Source organism: Anser anser (genome assembly GCF_964211835.1).
Source record: "Anser anser genome assembly, chromosome: 7".
NCBI lineage: Eukaryota > Metazoa > Chordata > Aves > Anseriformes > Anatidae > Anser > Anser anser.
The window spans coordinates 26,787,664-26,811,654 of NC_139727.1; the positions used below are offsets into that span (position 1 = coordinate 26,787,664).

At 51.3% G+C, this 23,991-nt stretch overlaps 1 protein-coding gene across 6 annotated transcripts in view; it reads left to right on the plus strand.

Moving 5' to 3' along the window:
- The window catches only part of HPSE2 (heparanase 2 (inactive)), a gene marked incomplete at its 5' end in the record, with an annotated part of 110,022 nt that overhangs the window by 66,815 nt on the left and 19,216 nt on the right, over positions 1–23,991 (plus strand). For all 6 annotated transcript variants that reach the window (XM_083843461.1, XM_083843458.1, XM_083843459.1 and 3 more), the window contains 3 exons: positions 12,934–13,107; positions 13,620–13,791; positions 21,792–21,839. In XM_083843461.1, the coding sequence (XP_083699587.1) occupies positions 12,934–13,107; positions 13,620–13,791; positions 21,792–21,839 (394 nt within the window). The remainder of the gene's footprint in view (positions 1–12,933; positions 13,108–13,619; positions 13,792–21,791; positions 21,840–23,991) is intronic.

Here is a 23,991-nt window from a genome sequence, read left to right on the forward strand (position 1 = left end):
ACTTGAGACTTCTTGATTGGATGGCCAAAAAGGCTAAAAATGTTGTTACCTGTTTGTGTGCACGTGCACACAAAACATTTCACATCCCTTCCTCAACCGCTTTGTGGCCAGAGCTTTTTTGCTCAGCAGTGCTCCACCACCAGCTCTTGATGGTGCTTGGCCTGGGGGTCAGTGCTGCTGGGAAGAGGCTGGGGCTGCCAAGTTTGTGGCCCCTGCTGCCCTCATCCTTGCACCCTCCAGTTTCTTTCCAGGAGGTGGTCCTGGTGCCTGGCCTCACCTCCTGGTTTCTGTCCGCTCACCTTTTTTGTCCCCTTGGTGCCAATATAGCACAAGAGCATGTTGAAACCCAGGTTGGCAATTGCAAAACTGTTTTGAGTGTTTATGGTTTTATCCTATAATCTCTGTTTAAATGGGAATTCCTTACGCTAAATTTTCAGACTGAGGGCTTGAGGAGATGACCTGAAATCTGAGTGAGAATCTGTTGAGTCATTTCTGAGTGCTGTGAGCATAAATATATGTTCCAATTCTGCAAGTGTAACGTTTATCAGCTGTACAATAATGCACAGCCAGCCTCATTTTGCAGGATCAGGCTTCCAACATCCACAGACCTCAGCAATAAATGGAGCAAGGTCATTGCTAAGCTGAAAAATAAGTGCTTTTGAAGCATTTCCTCCCAGGACAAGCCCTAGTCTTTTCTTCCAACTTCCAACACCTTCCTTTCCACTCAGAGAAAGATTGTAGCATTTCTCAGATACGGAAAATTTCCCATTCTCTGCTGTCAAAAGTTTTCAGCCCTCCTTTTTTGTCTCCCTTTAATCTTCCTCGGCATGCCATGGTGCGTTCATCTGCCTTTCGCTGGGCTCACCTTTTCTTGCACTTCCCTCTCCTAATGCTGTCCACATGGTTCCCATTTAACCAAGGTGAGAGCCAGTGGGCATATCCCATATGTGATTGGAGAGGATGTGGTTCTCAGGTGGAGTTACTCAATTAGAGATTGCCATGCAATTTTAGGGAATATATTTTAATAAGTTGATTTTTATTATTTTCCGTGCATTTATTTTTTCAACGGAGATTATGCAATATTCAGAAAGATAAAGGTTTACTTAACCAGTGACATAGTTACACTTAAACCCTGAGAAATTTTGCTTCTTTAGATCAACCTTTATCCCCAAGAATTGTCTCTAAATGCCTTCTCATCTGGCTGGGGGCAGAATCCCTTTCAGAGGCTTAGCGGTGGTTATTTGTTTAGTTGAGAAAGTTTAAAAATCTGACAAGTACATTGCAAAAATCTCAGATCCCTCTCCCAGAAGGCAAGCCAATGATACCATTAGCTTAATCCAGCACCTCATATACTCAATTTTAATATGACTCTAGCTCCAGAATATGATGTATTTTCAGTTGGAGGATTTGTGTTGCAGTAGTAAGAGAGGAGGAGGAGGAGGGAGGGCAGTGCTGTAGGTCACTCGGCAGTTGGGTACACAGGCGTGGTAGGAAACGTGCAGAGGGTCTCTCTGGAAAAGAGCTAACATAAGTTCTGACATCTAAATCCATTCATTGATTGCAGTAACTCGTGGCAGAGCCTTTTGCTGTGTTCAGCTGAGCCCCAGGTTTCATGGGTGAGCTGTGCTCCCGTCTGCCTGTTCTTCCTGCGTGGCTCCCTGCGTTTTTGACAGCCTCCTCTAGCCACGATGCTTATACAATTAATGGATGGTGTCTGGAGCTACCGTCCTGGCAGGCTGCGCAAGCACCCCTCTCCATCTCCACAGAGACTGGGGATGTGCTAACTAATGCAGAGGAGTGGTGCTGGCAGCAGTGGCTGTTGTGAAACGTAGCATTCAGCCCATCCAAGTCCATGTCTTTGTAGCATCGATCTTCAGGGCTGGCTGGCTTTGGCTTGCCCTCCAGGGAGATGGAGAGACATGGACCCCAACAGAGTTCACCCAAGACACTTTGGGTGCTTGCTTCAGCAGGAGTCATGCCTGTTCTTCCCTGCTCACCTTAAAAGGGTGAACAGAAGCAGCTTGGCTGATGACATATCCACTGCAGTAAAGCTGGAAGAGATGCATTTCCCCTGTAACGCTGGCAACCGGCGAGAGGAAGCAGAGGGTATCAGGGAATGCATCTGTGTCCAAAGTGGTAAAGCAATCAGTAAACTTCAAGCATATCAGGAGTAAAGCCATTTCAGTAAAGGGCTAAGAAGGGCAGCATTTATTGCAAGAGGGAATGCTGATAACGGCAAAATTCTCAGTGAAAATGCAGAAAAAGTATGTGTTGAATAAATATGAAACTTCTGTGTTTGGCAAAACAATCTCACACAGACTTTATAGTGATAACTGAGCACTTTGTGGTTTAGGTTTCCTAAATCGTATTTCATCTGTTCCTTTCCTCTTCAGATCTGCTTCTGTTTCACAATTAAATTTAAAGTGATTAACAACCATGTCACAATTATTTTTTTTCTATGAAAAGCAAAGCAAAGATCTTTCTATATGTCAATACATTGTTTACTATTTTGCATTGAGTTATGGGTTGATATTTTCCTGTTTCTTCCTCTTATTTGTATTTCTAGGGTATTTTCTTGCTGCTCTTTGTGCTGCTCTCTCCCCTGGACCCAGAGCACAGCTGTTGCCTCTCCATGTCTCACTGGTTGGGAAATGCTGTCTTAAACTCCCTTCCCCAGAGATCCTCTTGACCTGTGCCCTGAATTTGTTCAAATTTGTTGATTTTGTTTTTGTGGTTTTTTTTTTTTGATACATTATCTTTAATCCATTCTTCTTGTTCCTTCACCGTCTTAAATTGCAGAGCTTTGTGGTTTTGTAGGCACTTTCACTCAAATTTGCTTCCAGTTTTGGACTATTAATCAACTTTCTGTCTGCCTCTCTGTTCCTGGGGACATGCAAAGAGTTTACTTCTCACCTCTGCTTGAAGCCCAATGTATTCTTCGTACACACACAAAACAAACAAACAAAAACCAAACCAAACAAAAACAAACGAAAAAAAACCACCCAACAACCTCCTGTTCTGTTCTTCTTTTTCCCCTGCAAGTTATATCTTCTTATACCAATATTGCCCTTCTATGTGTTTCCATGTAGTATGGGTGAGGCTAAATGTTGTAGTTTTATATGAGGGCTTTGAAGCCTTCCTGTTTATTCCCTGTTCTCCTGGTTTTTATGTATAGACATAAACTGTGATCAAAAGGCTGTCCTGGTATTCTCACTCAGTCCTTCTCTGATCCGACTGCAATTTCCCTTTCCCCCTACCTGGACCCCAAGCCTTGGTTTTAGGGCACCCAGCAGCTTTTGTGAGTGACTCCCCTCAGACCTAGTTTCCAGTCCTGCTGGGTTGGAGGGCATCGCCTCGGTGCCCTCTCCCTCCTCACACAGACACTACTTTTTGCAGCGTCCTCTCTCTGTCCTCCCTAAGCACCTCAATATTGTTTCATGCAATCCTAGATGTCAAGCGCAGTGGAGGTTTGTTGACATAACTTGGTAGGACTTGTAAAACAGCAAATAGCCACAGAACTGGTTGGAAGTTTGGAGAACTTGCCGTACTGTGAAGATACAGAAGAGCTGCAAAAGGTACTGCTTAATGGAAATATAATTAGGTGTGGCTTGCTCTTAAAGTTGAGCTATCCCAAACGAACTAAATCCTAGCTGGCAGTGGTACATATAGCAAGATCTGGTCACTAGGATCAAGACAGGTAAGTCTGGACTAGAAGCCAGGTGCTTATTTTGATCATGGACATTAAGTAATAATTGCAACATGTTTATTGGGATCAGCTGATTTCCCTAGAACAGATTTCAAGCCCATAATGGATACTTCTATGAAAGCTCAGTTCCGTCCTGCTGAAGCACCGGGTTTGACTTCTGCACTACTTGCATGCTCCCCGGGCTGCCTCGAGCAGGGCGTCAGGCTCGTGACACCGGTCTTTTCCGGCCTTCTGTCTGTGCCTCAAAAATCGGGTTCAGGCTCCACCCTGTGTGCTCTGGTACAAGATTCCCCAAAGATCAGCTGGGGAGAGCTCCTGCCAAGCCGGGTCCCTCCAGCTGAGCCGTATCTGCCGAGCCCAGCCGCGGCACGGAGCGGAGGAGCAGGAAGAGCCGGGGCCAGTTCCTTCAAATATTTTACAGATTAAGACCGGGGTCTGGGATCTGTGGGAAGGCAGAGGAGTTCACAGACCCCAGCGGGTTATGGTCCTCGCCGCAGCGCTGGCGGCCCGCGCCAATAATTGCTGTCTTCCCATCCATCCTGCTTGGTTGTTCGCTATCGTGTTCAAATACAATGACACTTCGTAATGTGGACAAGCCCTCTGACATTATTTTAGTGCAGCTGGAGGCATCTACTTTAGCCTTGAAAATGCCTCTTTCTTGGCAGCGCTTTGTGTTTATTATAATGCTGTCTGTAATGTGCAAAAGTACATTTCTTTTTTAACTTCCTTCTTTATGTACTAAAGAGTGTGGTTTTAATTAAGGATTTCAGATTGAAACATTTCCGGTTTTATGCGTTGTTTTTTGGTGGGGTGGTGTGGTGTTTTTTTGTGGTCTTTTTTTCTTTTTTTTTTTTTTTCAGGACAGTTTTCAGTTAAAATGTTTTAGAGTTTTGAAAAATACCAGATGCCCAGCTCACGAAGTGCGCGAAGAGCCCCAGTCACTCCCTCTTCCTCCCGGGGAAATCAGCTGCTCCGCTGGGCTGGAGCGGCCGGGGAAGGCGGATGGGATGGCAAGAAGGGGGTCGGCAGGCAGGAGACAGGCCAGGACCGGGACCGGCCGTTTGCAGAGGTGCCTCATGCCTGAGGCTCCGTGCACAATAGGAAATGGAGATTCAGGCTCATAAAGTGTGAAACAACCTGTTTTTTCAGAATTCTGGTTTCCCCCCTGCATACGTGGGGATGGTGAGGGGAGCTTGGCAGACGCAGCTCCCTTACGAAGGGCAGAGCATCTCTGCTTGCTGCCTGCCCCTGCCATCCGGGCAGCCCACGGGGATGCACGGCCAGCCCAAGCAACCTGTAAAACAATACAATTTACAAGAAAAAAAAAAAGGGAACCAAGCCAGGTTTTAGCCCTCCTGGTGGCAGAAGAGCTTAAGGATGTCCTACAACGCTCCCAAAATTTTAGAAAACAGCAGGCAGTGAAAATTCTGTTCAAAGCAGGGTGCTCGAGCCAGTCCCATGATTTGGGGGAATTTGACTCATGATTTTTCCATGTCGGGACTTGGCAACACTGAAATCCTCGGTTTGAATTTGTTCCCGATGTGGTAGCTAAAGCTTCCTAATGTGGCTGTCGAGTCCCACTCTCCGCGGCCGCAGGGTGGGATGTAGGGAGCTGTGTGCGGCGCTGCGCCGTGGCGGCTCCGCGGATGCTGCTGGGTGGATCTGGCTCACGTCCCTGCACGAGGCTATTCCGAAGCGAGCTGTGCATCTGCCACATGACAGCGGATCAGGCAGCGAAGCAAGAGCATTATATTGGAGCTGCCAGCCTGGTTTACAGGAATGCGTGGTCTGGATGCACAGCTTGCCCAGGTTAGGCATTTTGCTGGGATTAAATGAATGTTAAAAACACACGTGATACCTGGGATCAAGTGTACCTGGGGTGTTGATCAGCCCATGCTGCAGCTCAGTTTTTAGAAGAAAGTGCTGAAAACATCCATCCTCTTGATACAGTGATAGCACTTAAGGCACTGTCAAGAAAAAGTATTTGTAAAAAAAACCTCAGCCTTGCAATGATGGCACCTCGGGTTAATGAGGTAGGTGCAGCTTGGTAGCAGGCAAATGGGTCCCCATGGTGGTTTCAATACCCAGCATCACAGCAGGAGGAGGTGAGCATGGGGACAGGCACAATGCTTGTCCCTGTGTCTTGTCCACACCACACAGGGACAGTGGCCGTGTCACCTCTCCTCCCTGGCAGCGCAGAAATGGCTCTTGTCTGCACCTGAGGACGGCTTTAAGCCATATAACCCACCATCCTCCCCACTATGGGTAATTCCCTGCAGTTTCCCAGCTACCTCGAAGCCCCCGCTGATCCCCCCCGTGTCACCTACAGCCCTGTCCTCCCCGCAAGGTGGCAGGGAGGGCACTCGCTCCTGCCGTCAGCCCTCCCCGTCCACCCCCAGCTGCCTGCCTATTTGGGAGCTCACGGATCGCTGAGTGCTTGAAGAGCTGACCACTTCTTGCCTATTTGGGAATGCTTTTAAATTGTTCCAGAAACTGCTGTTTGTTGATAAATTGGGGTGATCGTGGAGAAGTGTTTTAGCTAAACTGTGTAAAAGAAGGAATGAGCTGCAGCGCAGCCTTGCCAGCTGTCATTGGATTTAGAAACACACATCATAGATTTTGCTGCTTTTCAGACAGCTGCGCTTATAGCTGCTCTTATAGCCATATAAAACAGTCATTCTGTCAGCAAACGCTCTGGCAGCCGAGCTGGGTTATATCTGCACTTGTGTTCCCAGCACCGGCGCCTTCGCTCGCCCCGTGTCCGTAGGTGAAGCCAGGGGAAGGCGGATTTGCCCCGCGGGCTGTGGCAGCTCTCCAGCACCTGCGGGGCAGCTTCACGCAGGCTAAGAGAAAAATACCGCCTGTGCAGGGGTGGCACTGGTAGCACTTGTCTTCTGCTCCCTTGCTCATTAGGAAGGGGCGGTTGCTGTCCTTACAGGGTGTTTTGGGGTGCTTTACCCCAAATCTGTGGTTGATGCTCTACATACTGGGTAGCTGGAGGTCAGACTTACAGACCCCGGCTTGTTATAGCAGTGCTCACAGAGATCAGGCCCGCTGTGGTCCATCCCATTTGGACTTTGGAGCTCAAGCTGAGAGTCCCGGGGAACAGTGTTTGATTTTCAGGAATTTCTTCAAGGAAGAGGAGGTTGCACTGGAGTGTCAAATTTGACATTTTTAACAGGAACAATATTGCTTTGGGTAAAAAGCTTGTCAAGGAAGGGCTTCCTGCATAACAGACCAGCTTCAAATGCCCACTCAAAGTGGTGCTCGTATATTCTACATAAATTTTATTAGTTTTCCTTTATATGGAGTCGAATGACCTCAAGCAAAATATCCTAACTACATAAGGAAGCAACTCCACTAGTGAGGCTTGAGAGTGAATTCTCATTGCACACAGTGTTTCACACCAGTCCCTTGTGCAAGCGGTGTAAGAAATAAGTGCAAGGCAGGTTGGTGCTGCCTCTTGGTGGGATGAGCTGCCTCCTGCAGTGGTCCCAGGGGGCCCCAGTGCTGGCACTGCAGGGGATGCTGAAAATCTGTGCCCTTGTCTTCTCTGGAGCAGTTCCAGTGGCTAAAGCTCAGTGATTTGAGGTGGTGCATGTGAGCAGGTGGTGACCACAGCCTCATTTTCTCTTGTTCTGGTCTTCTGCTCTGTTCAAACCTGCAGCCCTCTTGCTGCCCACCTCTAATTCTCTCTGAAAATTCTGAAGATGCTGGATTTCATCCTGATCAAAAAGGGAAAATGTCTTAAATCTCCAAGTTATGCAGCACAGGAAAACAGCTTTCCTAGCTGTAATGTGATCTTGGTTCCTGCCCAGGCACCAGGCTGGAACAGAGGGTTTAGAAATTGCCCCTCTGGCCATTATCTGAGCTTTACAGCACTTTGAGATTGAACCCAGATCCCACATCTCTTCTGAAGCTCCATGTCAGTATACACTTGTTCCTAGAAACCATTACTGTCCTGTGAGCTCTTTACCATGTGAGGATGGAAAACAGAGCTATTCTGCTCACTTCAGCTCCTTTTCGCATGAAGGCAGAGCTCAGGGTTCATTCCTTTTTCTCACCATCCAAGGATTAAGCCCAATCCTGACTGTTATCCGACCTCGATACCATTTACACACTGAACCCGATGCCTACGGCTTTTATCTGAGCCCTTACAGCATTTGGAAGCAGGCCATGCCCCTTGTCTGGTATCAAAAGCATTATATTAATTCGGGATTCATTCCACAAAATGAGGCTGTCAGCCAGACTCCTTAGCAATTGGATATTGAACCCAGACCTCGTGGTTGTCTTCCAAGTTATATGCCAGCTGGGAACTCAGCCCACAATCCATGGCTGCCAGCCAAGCTCCTTATTGGCGAGAGATTGACACCAAGCCCCCAGACTGCTATTTCTGTACGGTGCTGTTACGGACTAAACCTAGCTCACGTGGTCAGCATAATCACCTCTGGATTGGCAACGAAATAAAATATCTAGTTAAAGACTTGAATGAATATCGAGGGTCAATGTTCAGCTGCTTAAAGACCAGGGATGATGACAACAATTCCCTTGGAACAAAGCCCCCTCGATACTCCGAGGGGAATAGCCCCAGATCCCCCATCTGTCATCCAGCTGGATGCAAAATCCAGCTTCTCATTAACACACAGCGCGCAGCGTTGCTTTACTGGCGGGCAGCATTAAAGCCAGTCCCTTCAACTTTCAGGTATTCCTCAGATGGGGTTAAAGCAGATCCCCTTTCTGTAGCACTGTGAGGCTCTGCCAGAGCACTTCTGGTGGCTCAGAGCAGACCTCCAACGCTGCACCTTGCCTTGGGATGTGCTCCCCACTGCCCTGGGCGCAGCACGCCTGCTGTGTTTGCTCACCAGCAGGGTGATGAAGAAGCCTGGGTGGTGAGATGAGAGCAAGGGGGGGGTTCTGCACACCTCCGTCCTCTCTGGGGGACACCAGGAGCTTCGCAAGGTAGAGGGAGCATTTCAGGTGAAATGTCCGTCTGTCTGAGGCGAGCAAACTTTTCCCTCCTGCCAGCAATTTTGCCTGGGAATTCTTGAGCATCTTTACACCGTGTGGTTTTACTGCATAGCAAAACACTTCAGAAGACTGAATTAAAACCAAACAGCTTCCCAGCTGGGATGGTCATCATTAGAATGCAATTTCCAGCAACTGTGTGGGTTTCTTGGTAGCCTCGAAAGCTTTAAAATTTGCTTTAAGCATCAGCTTTGAAAGGATAGTTGAGTAGACAGCTTGAATAGAAAAATCTTCCTGTGATTGTGTGGATCAAGCTGGATGTTATGGTGTGTATGGACAGAATGGGATGAGGCTTTCCCTCTGATCTAGTGGTGGTGATGAAGGCTGCTCTCTGGTGCTCTAACCTTGCACATTGTGAGCAGGGGGGTCTGACTTCCCTGTCCGAAACCTTGCCATGCTTGGGGAAGGGAGCCATGGGAAGATTTCAAGCCAGTTTTGCAGACCTCTCCCATGGGGCTGGTGTTATTCTGATTGCCTGTTACATATCTTCTGATTCATATTTATTTGCTAAGAAAACATCAAGTCCTTGCCACACACATGGTTTTCTGAGGACTTTCAGCCTGAGAGAGCCAGTGCAAATGGGATTCAGCTGGCTATGGTGGCAATTTGTTTGTAAATAAATTTTCCATGTGCCCACTTGTTCCTCTGTCAGTGGGAATACCTTTCTTTTTCCATTCATCGTTCTCCCCAGCTTACTCATCTCCCGTCTGAACACTCTGTCCTGCCCTTCATGCCCCCCTCCCTGCAAAGCTCTCCATGGGCTTCTGTTTGCTCTTTGCCAGCTCTTTCCCAACCCTTCCCTCCGCTATCTCCTGCGGGGTGCTGGAGGGGCAGCGGATGTTGCTGCCTTCGGTGCTGGCACGAGGAGTCGGTTGCAGGGATGCTCCAGGCGTTTTCCAGAATTTATGGGTAATGCGGAGCCGAGCACTACCCGTGATTAGTTGAAATCGTTATTCCTAGAACTGCATTTCTTTGCTTTATAAACAGAAGGCTTCATCTGTTGCGCATTTGCTCGGTCTCGGCGCTCCCTCTGTGCTTTCTCAGCTAACCTGAGGACGCGGGGAGCGCGGGACGCTGGCACACGCTGCGCCTGCGGGAGGCGGTGGGGAAGGAGGGATGGGGCGGACGTGGTGAGCAGTGAGATGGAGCAAGAACAGGCTCTTCTCCCCCATCCTCTGGTTGGCTTCCCAGGGTTATGAAAGCCCCCAGCGTGCCATGGCATGCCATGCCATGCCGTGCCATGCTGTGCCATGCTGTGCCCCCCACCCCTCCGCCGGGTCTCAGCCTCCCTCTCATGCACACGAATTTCCACTTCTGCTGAGCCCTGCCAAAGCAGAAATCCCGAAGCAGAATAAAAAATGTGGAAGACTTTCAAACCCAGAGATTACTGAACTGTCCCTCTTACCAAATGGCAGTCAAGGCTATGTTCTCTATCAAGTCTCTAGTACAATGTTTAATTCAGTAACTGCGACTGGAAACGCTTTCCAATTATTTTAAACTGCCAGAGATGTTTTAATACGCCTCAGATTTTGTGCTGGCGTGCTGCAGAGTTAAGTGCCATCCATCCTTCAGAGAACTTTAAAATTTAGCCCAGTATAAAAGGAGAAAAAAGGGAGACGATCTCATAGGACGTACTTGCCCCATGAGCCCCACCATCACTTGTGGCCTCACAGACACCACCTCCTGCTTTGTCCCCCTCAGAGCAGGGCGAGAGGTCCAGGCAGACAGCCAGAATCTCCAATTCCTGTGCATGGCTTCAGCTGAGGGCAGCAGTGGGAGCAGATCCTCACTCATTGCCAGCCGGCCCCATGCCTTGTATGATGGCTTTCACTCTCTAGATGTGTCCAGACCTCTGCAACCAAGGATGCAAAGGGTCAGCAAGGCCCAAATAGCTTCTGAATTCCCTTTGTGCCAGGGCCATGGGGTGCAAAGCCTCTGTCCGCTTGCTCCTGCCAGAGGAAAGCTGCTGCGTGCTGCTCAGTATAGCATCACGATGGCTAACTGGGACCACTGCCTTGGTTTTCATGTCTACACACTCAGAATTGGACGTTTTAGTGCTTTTTCTTATCCTGCTGTGTACAGGTTTCTTTACTTTTTAATTTTTTTTCCTTATTCCCTCTGAGAGTGTGCACGTGCACCAGGCGGAGGGGGAGAAGGGGCAGTGAGAGCGTCGTATAAATCCAGTTCTGCTCTATTAAGATTCATTCTGGTACAACAATGGCTTTCTCTATTGAAAAGCTTTGTGAAAGCCTTGCCTAATGATCTGTTAGCTGGGGAAAGGTTAAATTCCTGGAAGATTTTCTGTGTTTGATGAAGAAAAAATGGTGCAATTATCCAGAATTCAAAGTGAATTTTAGCCAGCTGTTAATAATACTGTGATTCTTCGTGTTCTCATTACTCAGAAGTAACGTGGCCATCCCTAGTCATGGCAGTAAAATATTTACAGCCATTTCTTTTGGCCCTGTTTGTACTTATGGAGGGCTGGACATCACTCAAGGTCTACTAAATATGCTTCTTGTTGTACTTTAGCTGCCCATGACAGAGCTCTTCCCACCTAACTGCAGCTGAAAGTGATGCAGACATGTAGAGTTGGGTGGCCAGATGAGGTGGGACCGAAGGGCCCTTGGGCCACCTAATGGCTGGGCACCCTGTGCCAGCTGGGCATCGAGGCTCTGCCCGAGCCTCCAGAGGGGCTGGTGCTTCCCAGTCCTCTCCATCCTACAGCAGCCATCCAGGATAAAGGAGATAAGTGGGTTTGAGACCTGCCTGATGGCTCAAATAGGACTCAGGGGTGTCTGACAGTGTTTCCAGCTCTGCGTGGCCTCGCTATGCTCTGCAGGTTGGTGCGTGCTAGGAGAGCAGCCCCGAGAGAGCTGCGTGTTTCCCCAGCTCTCTGCCCTTCTCCGTGGAGGTTTCCAGCCTGGGAAGTCGTGGCAGAGCATGAAACGCACGTGGCATCGCTGTGTGCAGGCGCGCAGAAACGAAACAAGTGTCATGGGGAAAATATCGTTTCACAGTGGCAGGGCCTGCGCTGGGTTAAACAGACGGCTGGTTTCCTCTGGTGGATGCATGGAAAATCAATTCCCAGCCCTCTGCAGAGACTCCTAATGATGAACAAAATTCCTCCTGTAGCCTTTAAGAACTCGGGCTGTTCTGCACGGTGAAAAGATTTCTTTTTTATCAGGGGAGCTGCAGGTGACACCTTTTGGCTGTCCTTGTGTTGCCGTCGAGGTGTCTGTCTTATCCTCTCCATAGCAATTCCATTTCAAGCACAGCTTTTTGCCTGGAGGTCTGAAGTAAATGAGTATTAAGTAACTGTATCTGTCCCTAATCCACTAAACATCCAGAAAACCAGCTAATATGCCTGAGCCAGCGGGATAAATACATTAGGTTAATCTAACTCAGCTACTTTTCACTCAAACAACCAGTAGCATTTAGAAAAAAAAAAAAAAAAGGCTGTACGAGGATTATTTATTTTCCACGTTTTTCCTTTCTTCTTCCCATGCCTTTGCTGTGATCCATTAAACACTAACCGCTCGGCTAACTGATTCCCCTGACCCCCTAAAGCACCGCTTGAAAAATCAGTTCATTCTTCTCAGACCTCAGGGACTGCCCCGCGTTTGCCGAGGCTCTCGGTGGCCAGGAGAGGTGGCAGGCTGGAGGCAGACGCAGGGCTGCGTGTGCTCGTCCTGCCTGGCGCAGGCAGCTCCCGGCTGTCACCGTGTCCCCCGTGCCACCTGTGCCGTGTCCCAGCGGCGCAGGCTGTCATGGATTGCAGGAGCTGTGGCCGTGAGTGGGCTGCCACGCCGGTGGTTCCTCCTGCAGGTCTCCTCCCGTCCTCCCCAGGCACTGCAGAGGTCTGCTCCGAAAGGGATGCCGGGCAGGATAAGCAGAGGAGAGGCTGAACCTCCCTTGCCGGGAGCAGATGAAAAGGGACGTTATGAAGTCCCTTGACTCTGGCAAGGTGGCCCCTAGCTCTGACACGGTGGTGGAGGGCATCCAAGTGTCGTTCAGCCCACGCCGGGAATCCTACCCCGGTCTCAAAGGTCAGGTGCATTCCTGCGGCTACAGAAGTAGCGGGGATGGCACCTGACCCTGGCTCAGTCACACAGAAGCCGAGGCCCGACGGACAGCAGAATCATTTGAACCTCCCCGGAACTTGCTTTCCTTTGAACTACAAGCTGTGTTTTGTTTCTTCCCAGCCAGGTCTCTAGACAAACTCTATAACTTTGCTGACTGCTCTGGCCTTCACCTGATCTTTGCGCTGAATGCCCTGCGCCGAAATCCCAACAACTCCTGGAACAGCTCCAACGCGCTCAGCCTGCTGAAGTACAGCGCCAGCAAGAAATACAACATCTCCTGGGAGCTGGGCAACGGTGGGTGTGGGAACGGGGAGCCCCGGGGCACAGCACGCCGCAGCAGAGCCCTGTTCCCTTTTGGAAGGGGGTGTTGGCAGGTCCCGGGACACCTGGCCAGTTGGTTCAGAGGGATCTGAAGGTCCCGGCTATAAGGCAGTGCAGTGCTAGGACGGACCTGGCTTGTGTTAGGACCTCAGCTGGAAGTTTTGGTCGGTTGGTATGAATAAAAGAAATGTTCCTGCTGCCCCAGCTGCTGGGCACAGCTGGTCCTGGGGTGGGCAGAGCAGCAGCTGCATGGACTCGTAGGGCAGCTGCCGTGCCAGGGGCACAGGCATCCCGTGGGGACAGGGAATGACACCAAGGTGCAGGTCCCTCGCCCAGCCCACAGCCAAAGGGTCACGGGAGGAGAAGCCCCGCAGCATCCCAGCCCCTCCTGGCTGCTGCTGTGTGACAGCACGTGAGCGCTCTCCAGCACTGGGGATGGGAGAGCAGAGCCGGCAAGCCTTGCCTCTCTGTTCTCGTTTGCCCAGAGCCCAACAACTACCGGACCCTGATCGGCCGCTCGGTGAACGGCAGCCAGCTGGGGAAGGACTACATCCAGCTGAGAAGCCTGCTGCAGCTTATCCGCACTTATTCCAGAGCAAACCTCTACGGGCCGAACATCGGGAGACCCAGAAAGAATGTCGTTGCTCTGCTGGAAGGGTAAGTGATGTTGCCTTGTTCCAGAAGGGATCAGAAAACCCTCCTGATGCCCCTTGCCAGGCAGACACGCTCTTTGGCTTCCCAGCAGCTGCCAGGACAGCTCAGCCAACTCTGCACCGGGGGCTTGGGGATGTGGTTGTCTGCTTTCACAAAGGTCCCTGGTGGGATTATTTGGGAATTACAGACAGACCAAGGTGCCCGCCTTGTTGGGATGCGAAGAAAATGAAGGGATGTGGTTGGGGGCTGCCACACGCCTGCAGGTTTCAGTGCCAGGAGGTGGGTCCTGGCACCTCGTGCCAGTGCATATGTTGGCTCCTGGACACTTTGCTCTTCCCATTTGGAGGTTTCTTCTCCCTGTGCTTTCCCCATCTGTGCAGAAGAAGGGCCTGTAGCACCCTTCTTCACTCCTTCCTAGCCAGGACAAGCCGTACAGAGCAGGGGACAATGCGTGGCACAGAGCCACTGTCACGGCGTTATTTCTCATGATTACTCACATTGATTCTGACCAAGCTACATAAACAGCTTTCCCAATTGTGGCACAGAGATTCAAATCCCTTTCACCAGCAGAGTTCATGACCTGTCTGGGACATGCCCTTTTCCTCCCCTCCCGCTGTCCCTCGAGGAAAGGCTTGCCTATCGTGTTGTACCTAGGTACCACTCGGTGCTGCGATGTCGCTCCAGCCAACACATCCCAGAATCAAACCCCTGTGATTTCCATTGGTAATACTGACCCTCTAGCTTTAGATTCTTGGTTTGTTTTTCATCCCTTTAGGTAAAAATGGCACTCAGGATCTGACAGAGTTGCTGGGAGGAGGTTGTACTGTTTGTATGCTTAAAGTAATGGGTAGGACAACTGGCAGGTCTTGAGTGTGGGGAGGCCAGAGAGAAGAGTGCGGAGAAGGAATGGTGACACTGGGGGACTCAGACACCTGGAGGTGACATTGGACAGCTACGGGAACCAGGGAGGTGTGGGAGCCTGCTGGCAGCAGGAATTTGGGCCGTGGGGGCTCGAAGACCATCCAGCAGAGGGGAAATTCCCTGCAGGACTGTAAACAGAAACTCCAGCACAGAGGGCTGGGCAGGGGGAGGTGTGGAAGGGGCTCTGCTGGGAGCAAAGCTGGGTCTCGCATTCATTAACATCTGCATGAATGATCTGGCAGAAACAATAAACAGCACACTGATGCGGTCCCCGGCGAGGCAGGCAGGGAGCGAGGGCCAGATTCTCAGCCCTGCTGCAGCAGCACAAGGAGCCCCTGAAGCTGGTTGGCCCAGCTGCGACGCCGGCGTCCCTCGTGCTGACAGCAAGGGAACAGCCCCTGCTCCGGCACCACGGCCGTGGACACGCTGATGCCACGAGGGCGCACCGACGGCTGCAGCCCCCGGGGTTGGCTCGGTGCAGTGAGTGTGGCTCGGGGCGCTGCGAAGTGCTGTAGTAGCCTCGAGCAGCAGGAAGCCTGTTAGCACCAGGAGGAGCGGGCTGAGTAAGGGAAACAAGGGGGATGAGAGCCAAGCAGCTCTCCGAGAAGGGGGGAGTGACCTGGGAGCGGGGCTGTGGTGTGCCATGGGGTGGGAAGGACGACAGCAACCCAGCCTCGGATGGAAGGGAAGGAGGTGCGTGAGAGGTAGGCTGTGAGCCGGGTGGAGGGGGCTCTCCAGACCCCCACACTAGGCTGAAAGAGCTGTAAGGAGCACGCCTGTCCTCTGAGCTGCATGTTACTACTCCACTGCCAACCCTGCCTGCCAGGGCGACGCTGGTCCCCATTGCTCAAGGGCTTCTCTCCCCTTTGTGTCCTTGTGGCAAGCAGCACGTGGCTCCATGGCCTTAATTAAATGTCAAATTAAATGAAGACACAGGGTTAAACATTCATTTGCAGTATTCAGAACCAGAGTTACAAAAAGACAGACAAATAAAACCCGGTGCCTAAGCTGCTTGAGAGCCTGAGCTTTGCTCACAGCAGCTCCCCGAGGTCTCTTCAGTGCTCTGGGTTTGTGCTACCGAGAGCTGCCTGCCTGCTGCAGGAGCAGCACAGAGCTGGGATGCGACTTAGCCTGTGCCTGGAGCTGGCACAGCCAAGGCGTGCCCCTGGAGATCCTGGGGGAGCCCCACTAAGCCAGCAGGCAGGAGGAGGAATTTAGGAATTTGGGAGGAATTTTGGAATTTAGGAATTTTATTTTAAAAATGTGGTCGATAGCAGAAGTGAACCAGCTAGGAAGAGAGATGCCAAACCGAAGGTTATGATGTGAGCACTAAGGCTGGAGATGAGACACCCCCATGCAGAAGACAGAATGGGTGGCTGGCGTGCTAGGCAGGCAGTGCCCTGTTACACAAAGTGTGGGAGTGAATTTTGGTGGGGTGGAAATGAGCTGAAGTGGGAAAGGTGAGCTCAGAGAGAGCCAGGGAGAGGCTGCCAGCAGCAGAACACAGAAGGTGGCGTTAGGTGTTCTCCAGGGAAAGCCTCCAGGGCTACCTGAAGTGCTGAAACACCCAGAGAAAAGTCTCGCTGCCAAGCACTACACAAAATTACATTTCCCTGTTGCTGCGGAGCTCCTGCACCACCCTGCCCGGGGCAATGGCTCAGAGCAGCTGCAGTGCCACCGTAAGTGCCAGTGCCACCACAGGCTGCCCCGACCTGCAGACCAGCCCCAAATCCCTGCCACAGGGATGGGCTCTGCGGTGCCGGAGCGCTGCTGTGGCCCTGCTGCACAGGAGGCTAGGCACCGTGTCCTGTGAGTGTGCAGGTGGAAGGGGGAATTTGTCCAGACCCAGCTCATGGTTGAGTTTGATGAGGTGTTAATTAGACCATTCATGCAGCCCGAGCTGTCGGAGAGCAGACCACTTTAGCTACCTACGGCGTCTGTAGGTACAGGCATCCCAGAACTGCTCAGAATTTTAAAAAAAAATTTAAAAAAGTAGGATTTTAAGGAATTAACATAGATTTTAACAGCAGATCAGGAATCAGACACAAAGGTTAATGCATCAATGAATCACAGGTTCAGTGCTGGAAGAGCAGAAACACCAGGGAAAGCTATTAGGAAGAAGAGATGCTAACATATGTTAAAGCTCACGACATTTGGTACAGATCTCAGGCTGACGTGCCTGGACAGATATGGCTGGGGGTCTTGTCGTTTATTGTTCCTCAGCTGGCGGTGCCTAGTTCTCCACTGGGCACTCACAGACATCGAGTCGTGACCTCTGCCGTGGCTGGAGGTGCAGTGGCAGGAGGACAAGGGCAGGCAGGCTCAGGTCCTGTCCACACAAGGCTGCTCTGTGGGCACTCAGGGTGCTGGACCCTGCTGAAGCATAAATCAGAGCAGAGAAAGGCTTGTCCGGAGCTACAGCCTTTCCCCACCAGTCCTGCTGCCTCCTCGGCTCTCTGTCTGTGCCCTCTCTCCAGCCTCCTCAGCCCCGTTTTGCTGCTGCTGCCATCACTGCTCGTCCACCCGCTGGTCACCCTCTGAGCACCGCAGCAGGTGGCTGGGGTTGGGTGAGGAGCCAGGCTGCTCCAGCTTGATGTTTGCTTCCGCATTTTTTAGAAGCTCCATTTTGTCTAACTTTCTTTAAAAAGTACATCCTCACCGTGCTGACCTGAGGCTCTTCAGAAGCCAGAAGCTTCACCCTTTTGCAAGCTACAGCAAGGCTTGTGGCACAGGCTGTACCAGGATATTGAATAGGTCCAGAGCAGGAATTTTATGTAAAAAAAATCCAGCCACAGGACAAGGAATTAATGATACAAAGGGAAGGACACTGCAGTGTAAGCTCAAACTTGGGTAGCGTTAAGCTTGTGAACGAATGTATTCATAAATACATTGAAATGAGACATGAGGGATGTGGTGAGGCATTTTGCAGTTAGTTTTACAGCAGGAATGAAGATCTGAGATATAAGCAAAGGATCTAGCTATTGCTTTTTCAGGGGAAAGATTTAAGGCAATTTTTGTGACTGAAACTTGATCTGGCTGGTAAGCCAAAATCGCTGTCACCTGTATAGGGAGAACGAGCTGGTAGGAAAAGACATAAATGAGATTATACCGCTGCATAGGTACATGGCGTACCTTCATCCTGGCTGCTATCTACAGTCTTAGTCATTCAATCTCAGAAAAGATGTAATAGAACCAGAAAGGTAGCAGAGAGGAGCCAAGAATGTGCGGAGGTATGCGATGTCCGCCACGTGAGAGGAGATTAAGTGGGTTGTGCTACCTCCTACAATTCAGGCAGTGGGTTGGAAAGAAGCTTTGGAAGGCTTTTTGACACAGCATGCATGGCATTGCGGGAGCTGTCGTCAGTGTGTGTGATCAGAAAGGGACTAGACAAACTGCTGGTGGGGAAACATGCCAGTGGCAATGCAGTGCCACGCTGCAATGCAGCCCCCAGGGCCCCTGGGCTGCAGGTTGCACAACTGCGTGGTGCTGCCCTCACCTAAGCTCTTTCTGCCAGAAGGCTTGGCCAGCCCTGTGGCAGATCGTGCTGGTTGCAGGAAGGTCTTGCTGAGCAGAAAGAGAATGTGACATCGCAGCAGGTTTTTATATAGTCCCCAGTGGGCTCTGCTTCCCAGAGGGAAATCTGGCCTGAAGCCTGGCACGGTCAAAGTCCTTGCAGCAGCTGGGATCTCTGAGTGCTGCTGCAGGTACTTGTGCTTCTGGAAACCTTGTACTATGTTTTTTTTTCTTTTTTCTTTTTTTTTTTTTTTCTCATCACAGTCAGCAGATAAAGATGCACCTGATTATTTTGTTTGTTTTATAGCAGCCACTCTCAGGTCTCAATTTGTTCAGTTTATTGGGTAAAAATGTGGGCTAGAGCCCCATAGTCAGGCAGGCCTTAGGATGGCAAAGAGGACACAGCCGTGTGGGCAGAGGCTGCTCTAGCAGTTAGTGCTGGATCCAGAGAATGGGTGCTGGCCCTGTTGGGTTTACCAGAAAGGCGGCAAGGCAGAAAAATCAGTGCAGATGGGAGCATGCTCCACCCCAGAGCCTGACACTGGCCCCAGCTTTCCAGAGCTGCTCTTCTGGTGGCTAAGCCCTGTCACAGTTTGCTTTCACAGTACTCCAAGGAGTAAGAGATGCAATAAGCCATGTTTGTTACGTCCAGCTCCAGGAGCCGGGACATGCTGAACCACCTGGGGGCTGCGAGATAATAATCTGTCTCCCTTGTGCAGCTGTATTCTCTGTTACAGGATCACTTTTTTATTATTATTTTTTTTTATTTCAAGGTTGACAATCTGCAATTACCTTCATGGGAAAGAGATTTCCAAACGCAGATGGCTCTTTAATGTATCAGGAATAAGCCTAGGAAGTTCCAGTGGCTGGAGGCTGAAGCCAGACACATTCAGATGAGGAATAACATACTTGGAGGCTAATTAACCATGGGAGCAATTTGCTTGAGGTTGCAGTGGGTGCTCGGGGACTGGCGAGTACTGGATCAGGACAGGAGATACATTCCCGAGACGTGCCCACGCTCAGATGAAGGTTGTGATGTGCCTGGGGAGGTGCTCAGGGAGAGGTCAGACGCGAGGTGAGGTTTCACAGCACAGAGGTTTGGGGACAGAGGCAGTGCAGTCACCCTCCTGCCCTGTCCTCGTGCCTGCCCTGGCCTCGGGGTGCTGCCCTGTGTCACACCAGCAGTACCCTTCTGGGCTGCCAGCTGCTTTGGGCACCTGATCCGAGCCCCAGCAGATTTTGAGGATGCTTAAACTTGCTGTGTGGAAGCCCGGCCAGGCACGTTGCAGTATCTGGGGCTGCCGCCTGAATTACGGGACGTGCTCCAGGCACTGCCCGTGTCGCCCGCCCCACGCTTGTCCCTCTGCTCCTAGGGGGTGATTCTCTGCACGTGCACCGCGGCGTCGGTCGGTGCTCGCAGAGCCCAGCCTAGGGAAGATGGCAGATTTACTGCACCGGCATGGAGCATCTGGGCGGCACATGTGCAGGGGATCTGATCCATGCCGGAAGCCTCTGGACCGCTCTGCCTGCGTGGTGCTGCACATGTGCGCATCGTGCAGTCCAGGAAATCCCAGGCAGACGTGTGCCAGCACTGGTCAGACTGCAGGGCTGTACGGAGCTTCGCTGGCCTCAAAATCCACGGCTCGAGCAGTACAGGTGCTAGAGGAATAAAGGGATTAATAACATCTGTATTCCTGAGCTGCAGATATTCGAGTACCTGTGCATCGCTTGGTCTCCACCTGCCCTAGGCTTTCATCTCCGGCTCCAGCAGTACAGCTTGTTGGCTGTAGAGCTGATCCCGGTTCCCTCTGGAGGGTAGAGGCCAACACCCAAGTTATCTGGGATGCTCCAGGCACGACTCCATCACTAAGGCAGGGCCCTAAGCTTTAGCAGGAAATTTTGATCTTCCTTCTGTGAAAATCTCAATAAAATGGCAGAAAAAAAGGAACATGGGAAAACAAAAACAAAAACAAAAACAAAACAAAACAAAACAACAAAACAGATCCAGAAAGAAAATTTGAGCTAGATATGCATCTTTTATGTTAAGATTTGAAAATGACTAGAACTATTCAATTTGTTTCACTCTTATGGAGACAGAAGAGGAAAACTGAGCAATCCAGGACCTTTTCTTTGAAGCCTTTGGTCTGCAGAGTGCTGCTTGTGCCCTAGAACGAATTTTTCCCGGGAGCTTATTAACAAGAAGTCAATTATTTTTCCTGGGAGATCGGGCAGGCAGAGGTACTGCTTCTGCTCCAGGGATGCTGGCTGTTGTTGGGGGGTTGCTTTGCTTTCAGCCCCTGCAAAAGACCGGTGTGGTGGGTGTGCAAGGGGTGAGTTTTGCAGAAGAGCAGCCTCAGAGGCGCCTCCACCACGATGGGTGCTCCTTTTCCCCTTGAGCCGGACGCCCTGTGCATGCAGCACAGATTTCACGCGTCGTGCTCCATCCCGCCTGCCCTGTGCGGCTGGGGAGGAGATGTCCCCAGTGCCACCACTCCAACCAGGCCCTGGGAGAGACACAGAGCACTGCTGAGGAACGAGCCTGGGAACTGACAGTCACTGCCCTGCCGGGCAGCGGGAGCGGCGGCGCATCAGCGCTATTACAGCGTGTTATTGTTTTTCCATTTCTAATTGTGTCTCTTCCCTCCTGTCCGCAGGGATTTATTACCTCTGCCTTTGCCAGTGTCCTCTTATGCTTCACAGGGTCCAGCTGCCCTTTTGTCCCAGCCTATAATTGACCATCGTCATTAATTTAAAGTCGGAATGATTGTTTCCGAGCTATATTTAGGCTGAAGTTGCTGCTCTTGTTTCAGACCTGATTAGAGGCTCATGTGCTGCAAAGCTTGCTGCTGTTCCCTGCCTCGCCAGCTGCTCTGATCAAAGGTCTCCCCTCTCCCCACAAACCTTCCCCTTCCCCTCCCACCCTGGGTTGCAGACCTGGGGGGGGCTGTGGGACTCGCAGCTCCTTTCTCTGGGGCAGCTCCTGGGTCTCTGTGCACCAAAACGCATCGCCATGTCCTCTTGGCCACTCTGATGGCTGAATTCCCTGTTTTCCAAAAACCAATGCCCAGGAAAGAGCACCAGAACACGGCAAGCATGTAGCAGTAGTTGTCCAGCCTTTCCTCCCGTCCTCCAATGCTAAGGGGCTTCCTGAGCTGGGGGTGGCATCTTTGAATTTAATAGCTTTGCTGGGTTTTAATTCCACTAATTTTCCCAGTCCCTGATGGGACTGGAACCCAGAAGGGGTTCCTCACCTCAAATACATGTTGGGTGAAGAAGTGTCTTTTTCTAAGATGGGCGTTTAAAGCTTTTTCTTTAACCACTGTTGAAAGACGTTGCTTTCATAGAACTAAGTACACATCCAATATCTTGTTTCTAACAGATAATGTATTCTTCCAATTAAAGGATGCACAGATCTCTTTAGAAAGGGTCTGACAACCCCGTGAGCATGGTGACCATCTCTGGGATCCTGTGATGTAGGATGGGCATCGGCTGTTTTCGCATTGCCCCTGCGCTTATGGACGCCTGTGACAACATCGGGCTTATTTCGTTTCTTCCTCTGTTTCCCACAGGTTCATGAAAGTGGCTGGCAGCACGGTGGATGCTGTTACCTGGCAACAGTAGGTATTCGCCATTCCTCCTGCTTTCCTGCACTAACTGCAGCGACCTGACCACGTCTAGAGCAGAACTAACGGGCTGTCTGGGTGGGGAAGGGGACAGATCACGGGAGCCACCTCCGCTGCCCTTGTACTGCCTTTAAATGGGAAAAGGAGGTGCTGCCCCTCCTTCTGTGGCCTCTGGAGGGAACAGAGGAGGGGATGTGTCCACCTCTACCACTGCGCCTGAGGCAGAGGCTAAAACCACCTGCCTGCAGGAAACCAAGCCCTGCTGAGGACTGCTGCATCCACAGCTCGGGGTGCTGGTTGGGGAGGAGAGGAAGGGGAAAGACGCATGTGGTGGGTCCAGGGGACTGCCTGAGAGCCCTTTTCCTCCCTCCCCATGACTGCTGGCCCAAAGCTAAGCTGGGGGTACGTGCCTTTGGAAGCGGAGGGCGGGGTGAGACCGCTTTGTGTGCTCTGGTGCCCTGAGCACAGGAGCTGGGGTCTCAGGTCCCCGGGTGGGCTTGTGTCCCCAGGTGGGTCCTCAGCAGCCAGCCCTCTGGGGGTGCTCAGGGGGTTGCTGGAGCAGAGCAGTGTGGTGATTCAGGGCTCCCTGGCCAGGGTGCAAAGGCATTTGCTCCACTCCCGCAGATCCCACTTGCCGTTGTAAACCCATCTGGAGACCTGCAGAAAAGAGCTCAGTGGCTTTTAAGACACAAGGATTTCTTCTGAGCGCACCCAGGGTCTCTGTGTTGGTGCGTGAGCCTGGGAGCCTCCTGCAAAAGCAGTGTCTGCGTCTGAGAGTGGTTTATGCCCGGCAGGTGCCGTTCCTCGGGGAGCTGGGGCTGCCGCGCTGTGCCGCCGCTCGGCTCGCCCGGGGCTTCCCTGCAGCAGCAGCAGCTCGGTGCGAGCGGGGCAGCGGGGTAGCAGAGCGCTTGGAGCGGGATTTGTGTTACTTACAGGCTCACGCTGTGCAATGATGATCTATGTCTCATCTGGGAGTTTGCTTTTCATGATTACACGATGTGCTGATCGCATTTACTTAGTCCAGGAATTCGCTTGCTGAAACGGGGCTTGATGGCTGGGCCAAGCCCTTGGATGAGCTGCAGGAACAAACGTCCAGCCTCCACGCAGGGAACTGCAGCCCGGCGTGCAGGGAACTGCCCGCACGACGCCTTGCAAACCCTTCCTTGCCGGAGCAGGGCAAGGTGCTGCAGGCACGGCGGGTGGCACAGCCCCTGCAGGCGGGCAGAGCAGCCAGGACATCGCATGCTGAACGCTTCCACCCAAGCACAGGAGCCGCTTCTCCCCCATCCCGGGTTTCCAGCTCGGGAGGGTTGCACCCGTATGCTTTTGTGAGGACTGGCAATGGCCACGGCTCCAATCTGGGCTTCTGTACTGTTTATGAGTAAATGTCAAAACAGTGTCTCATCCCTCTGCTCCAAACAGCAAAACAAAACAAAACAAGTTCCTTTGTATCCAAGAAGAAAATTATTAGCAGGAAACTGAACTGCTGTCTAACTGCAAGCACGAGCCTTTCTGTTCCAAACCCTAGCGTTCTCCCGGGATATTGGTTATAAATTTGTCAAATCTGTTATTCCTTTGAAAAGGTTGTGCTCAATCCAGAGAGGGAATTGAGTGGGGAATATGTTGCAGGGATCCCTATCATCTGTGCGAAAACACACGACTGTTCCCTCTTCTTGAAATACATCTGACAGAGAAGTGACACTGGGTGTAAATAAGCAGACTTGCCAGCCTTTCTTAGTATGGTTTCACTTACATATGTAACTCAGCATGTGTGCCTCCCTCTTCAGAAGTAATGTGTTGCTGGAGAGGGATGTGTGAATGGCTTAGAAATGCTCAGGGAATTTCCACTCGCAGAGGGTGTGGCAGGTAGGACTGACAGTGGCTCGGAGAGTTTTGGCGTTTCTCGTGTAATCTAGTTTATGCTTGGTTAGGAGTAAATGCTCGGTTTATTGCAGACCCCCTCAGTCTCTGGAAGCACGTCTCCACCACTCAGAAACCTTCCCAAAGCTATAGCTCCTCTTGGCTCTGCTCCGGAGCTCGGTGTTCCTGCACACGTTCAAGATTCATTGCCTCCTTAACCTGCAGCCGTGCCTTGGGCCCGTTCCTGTGCGTGGCTGCACGGCTGGTTTTCCATCTCAAGTGCTGT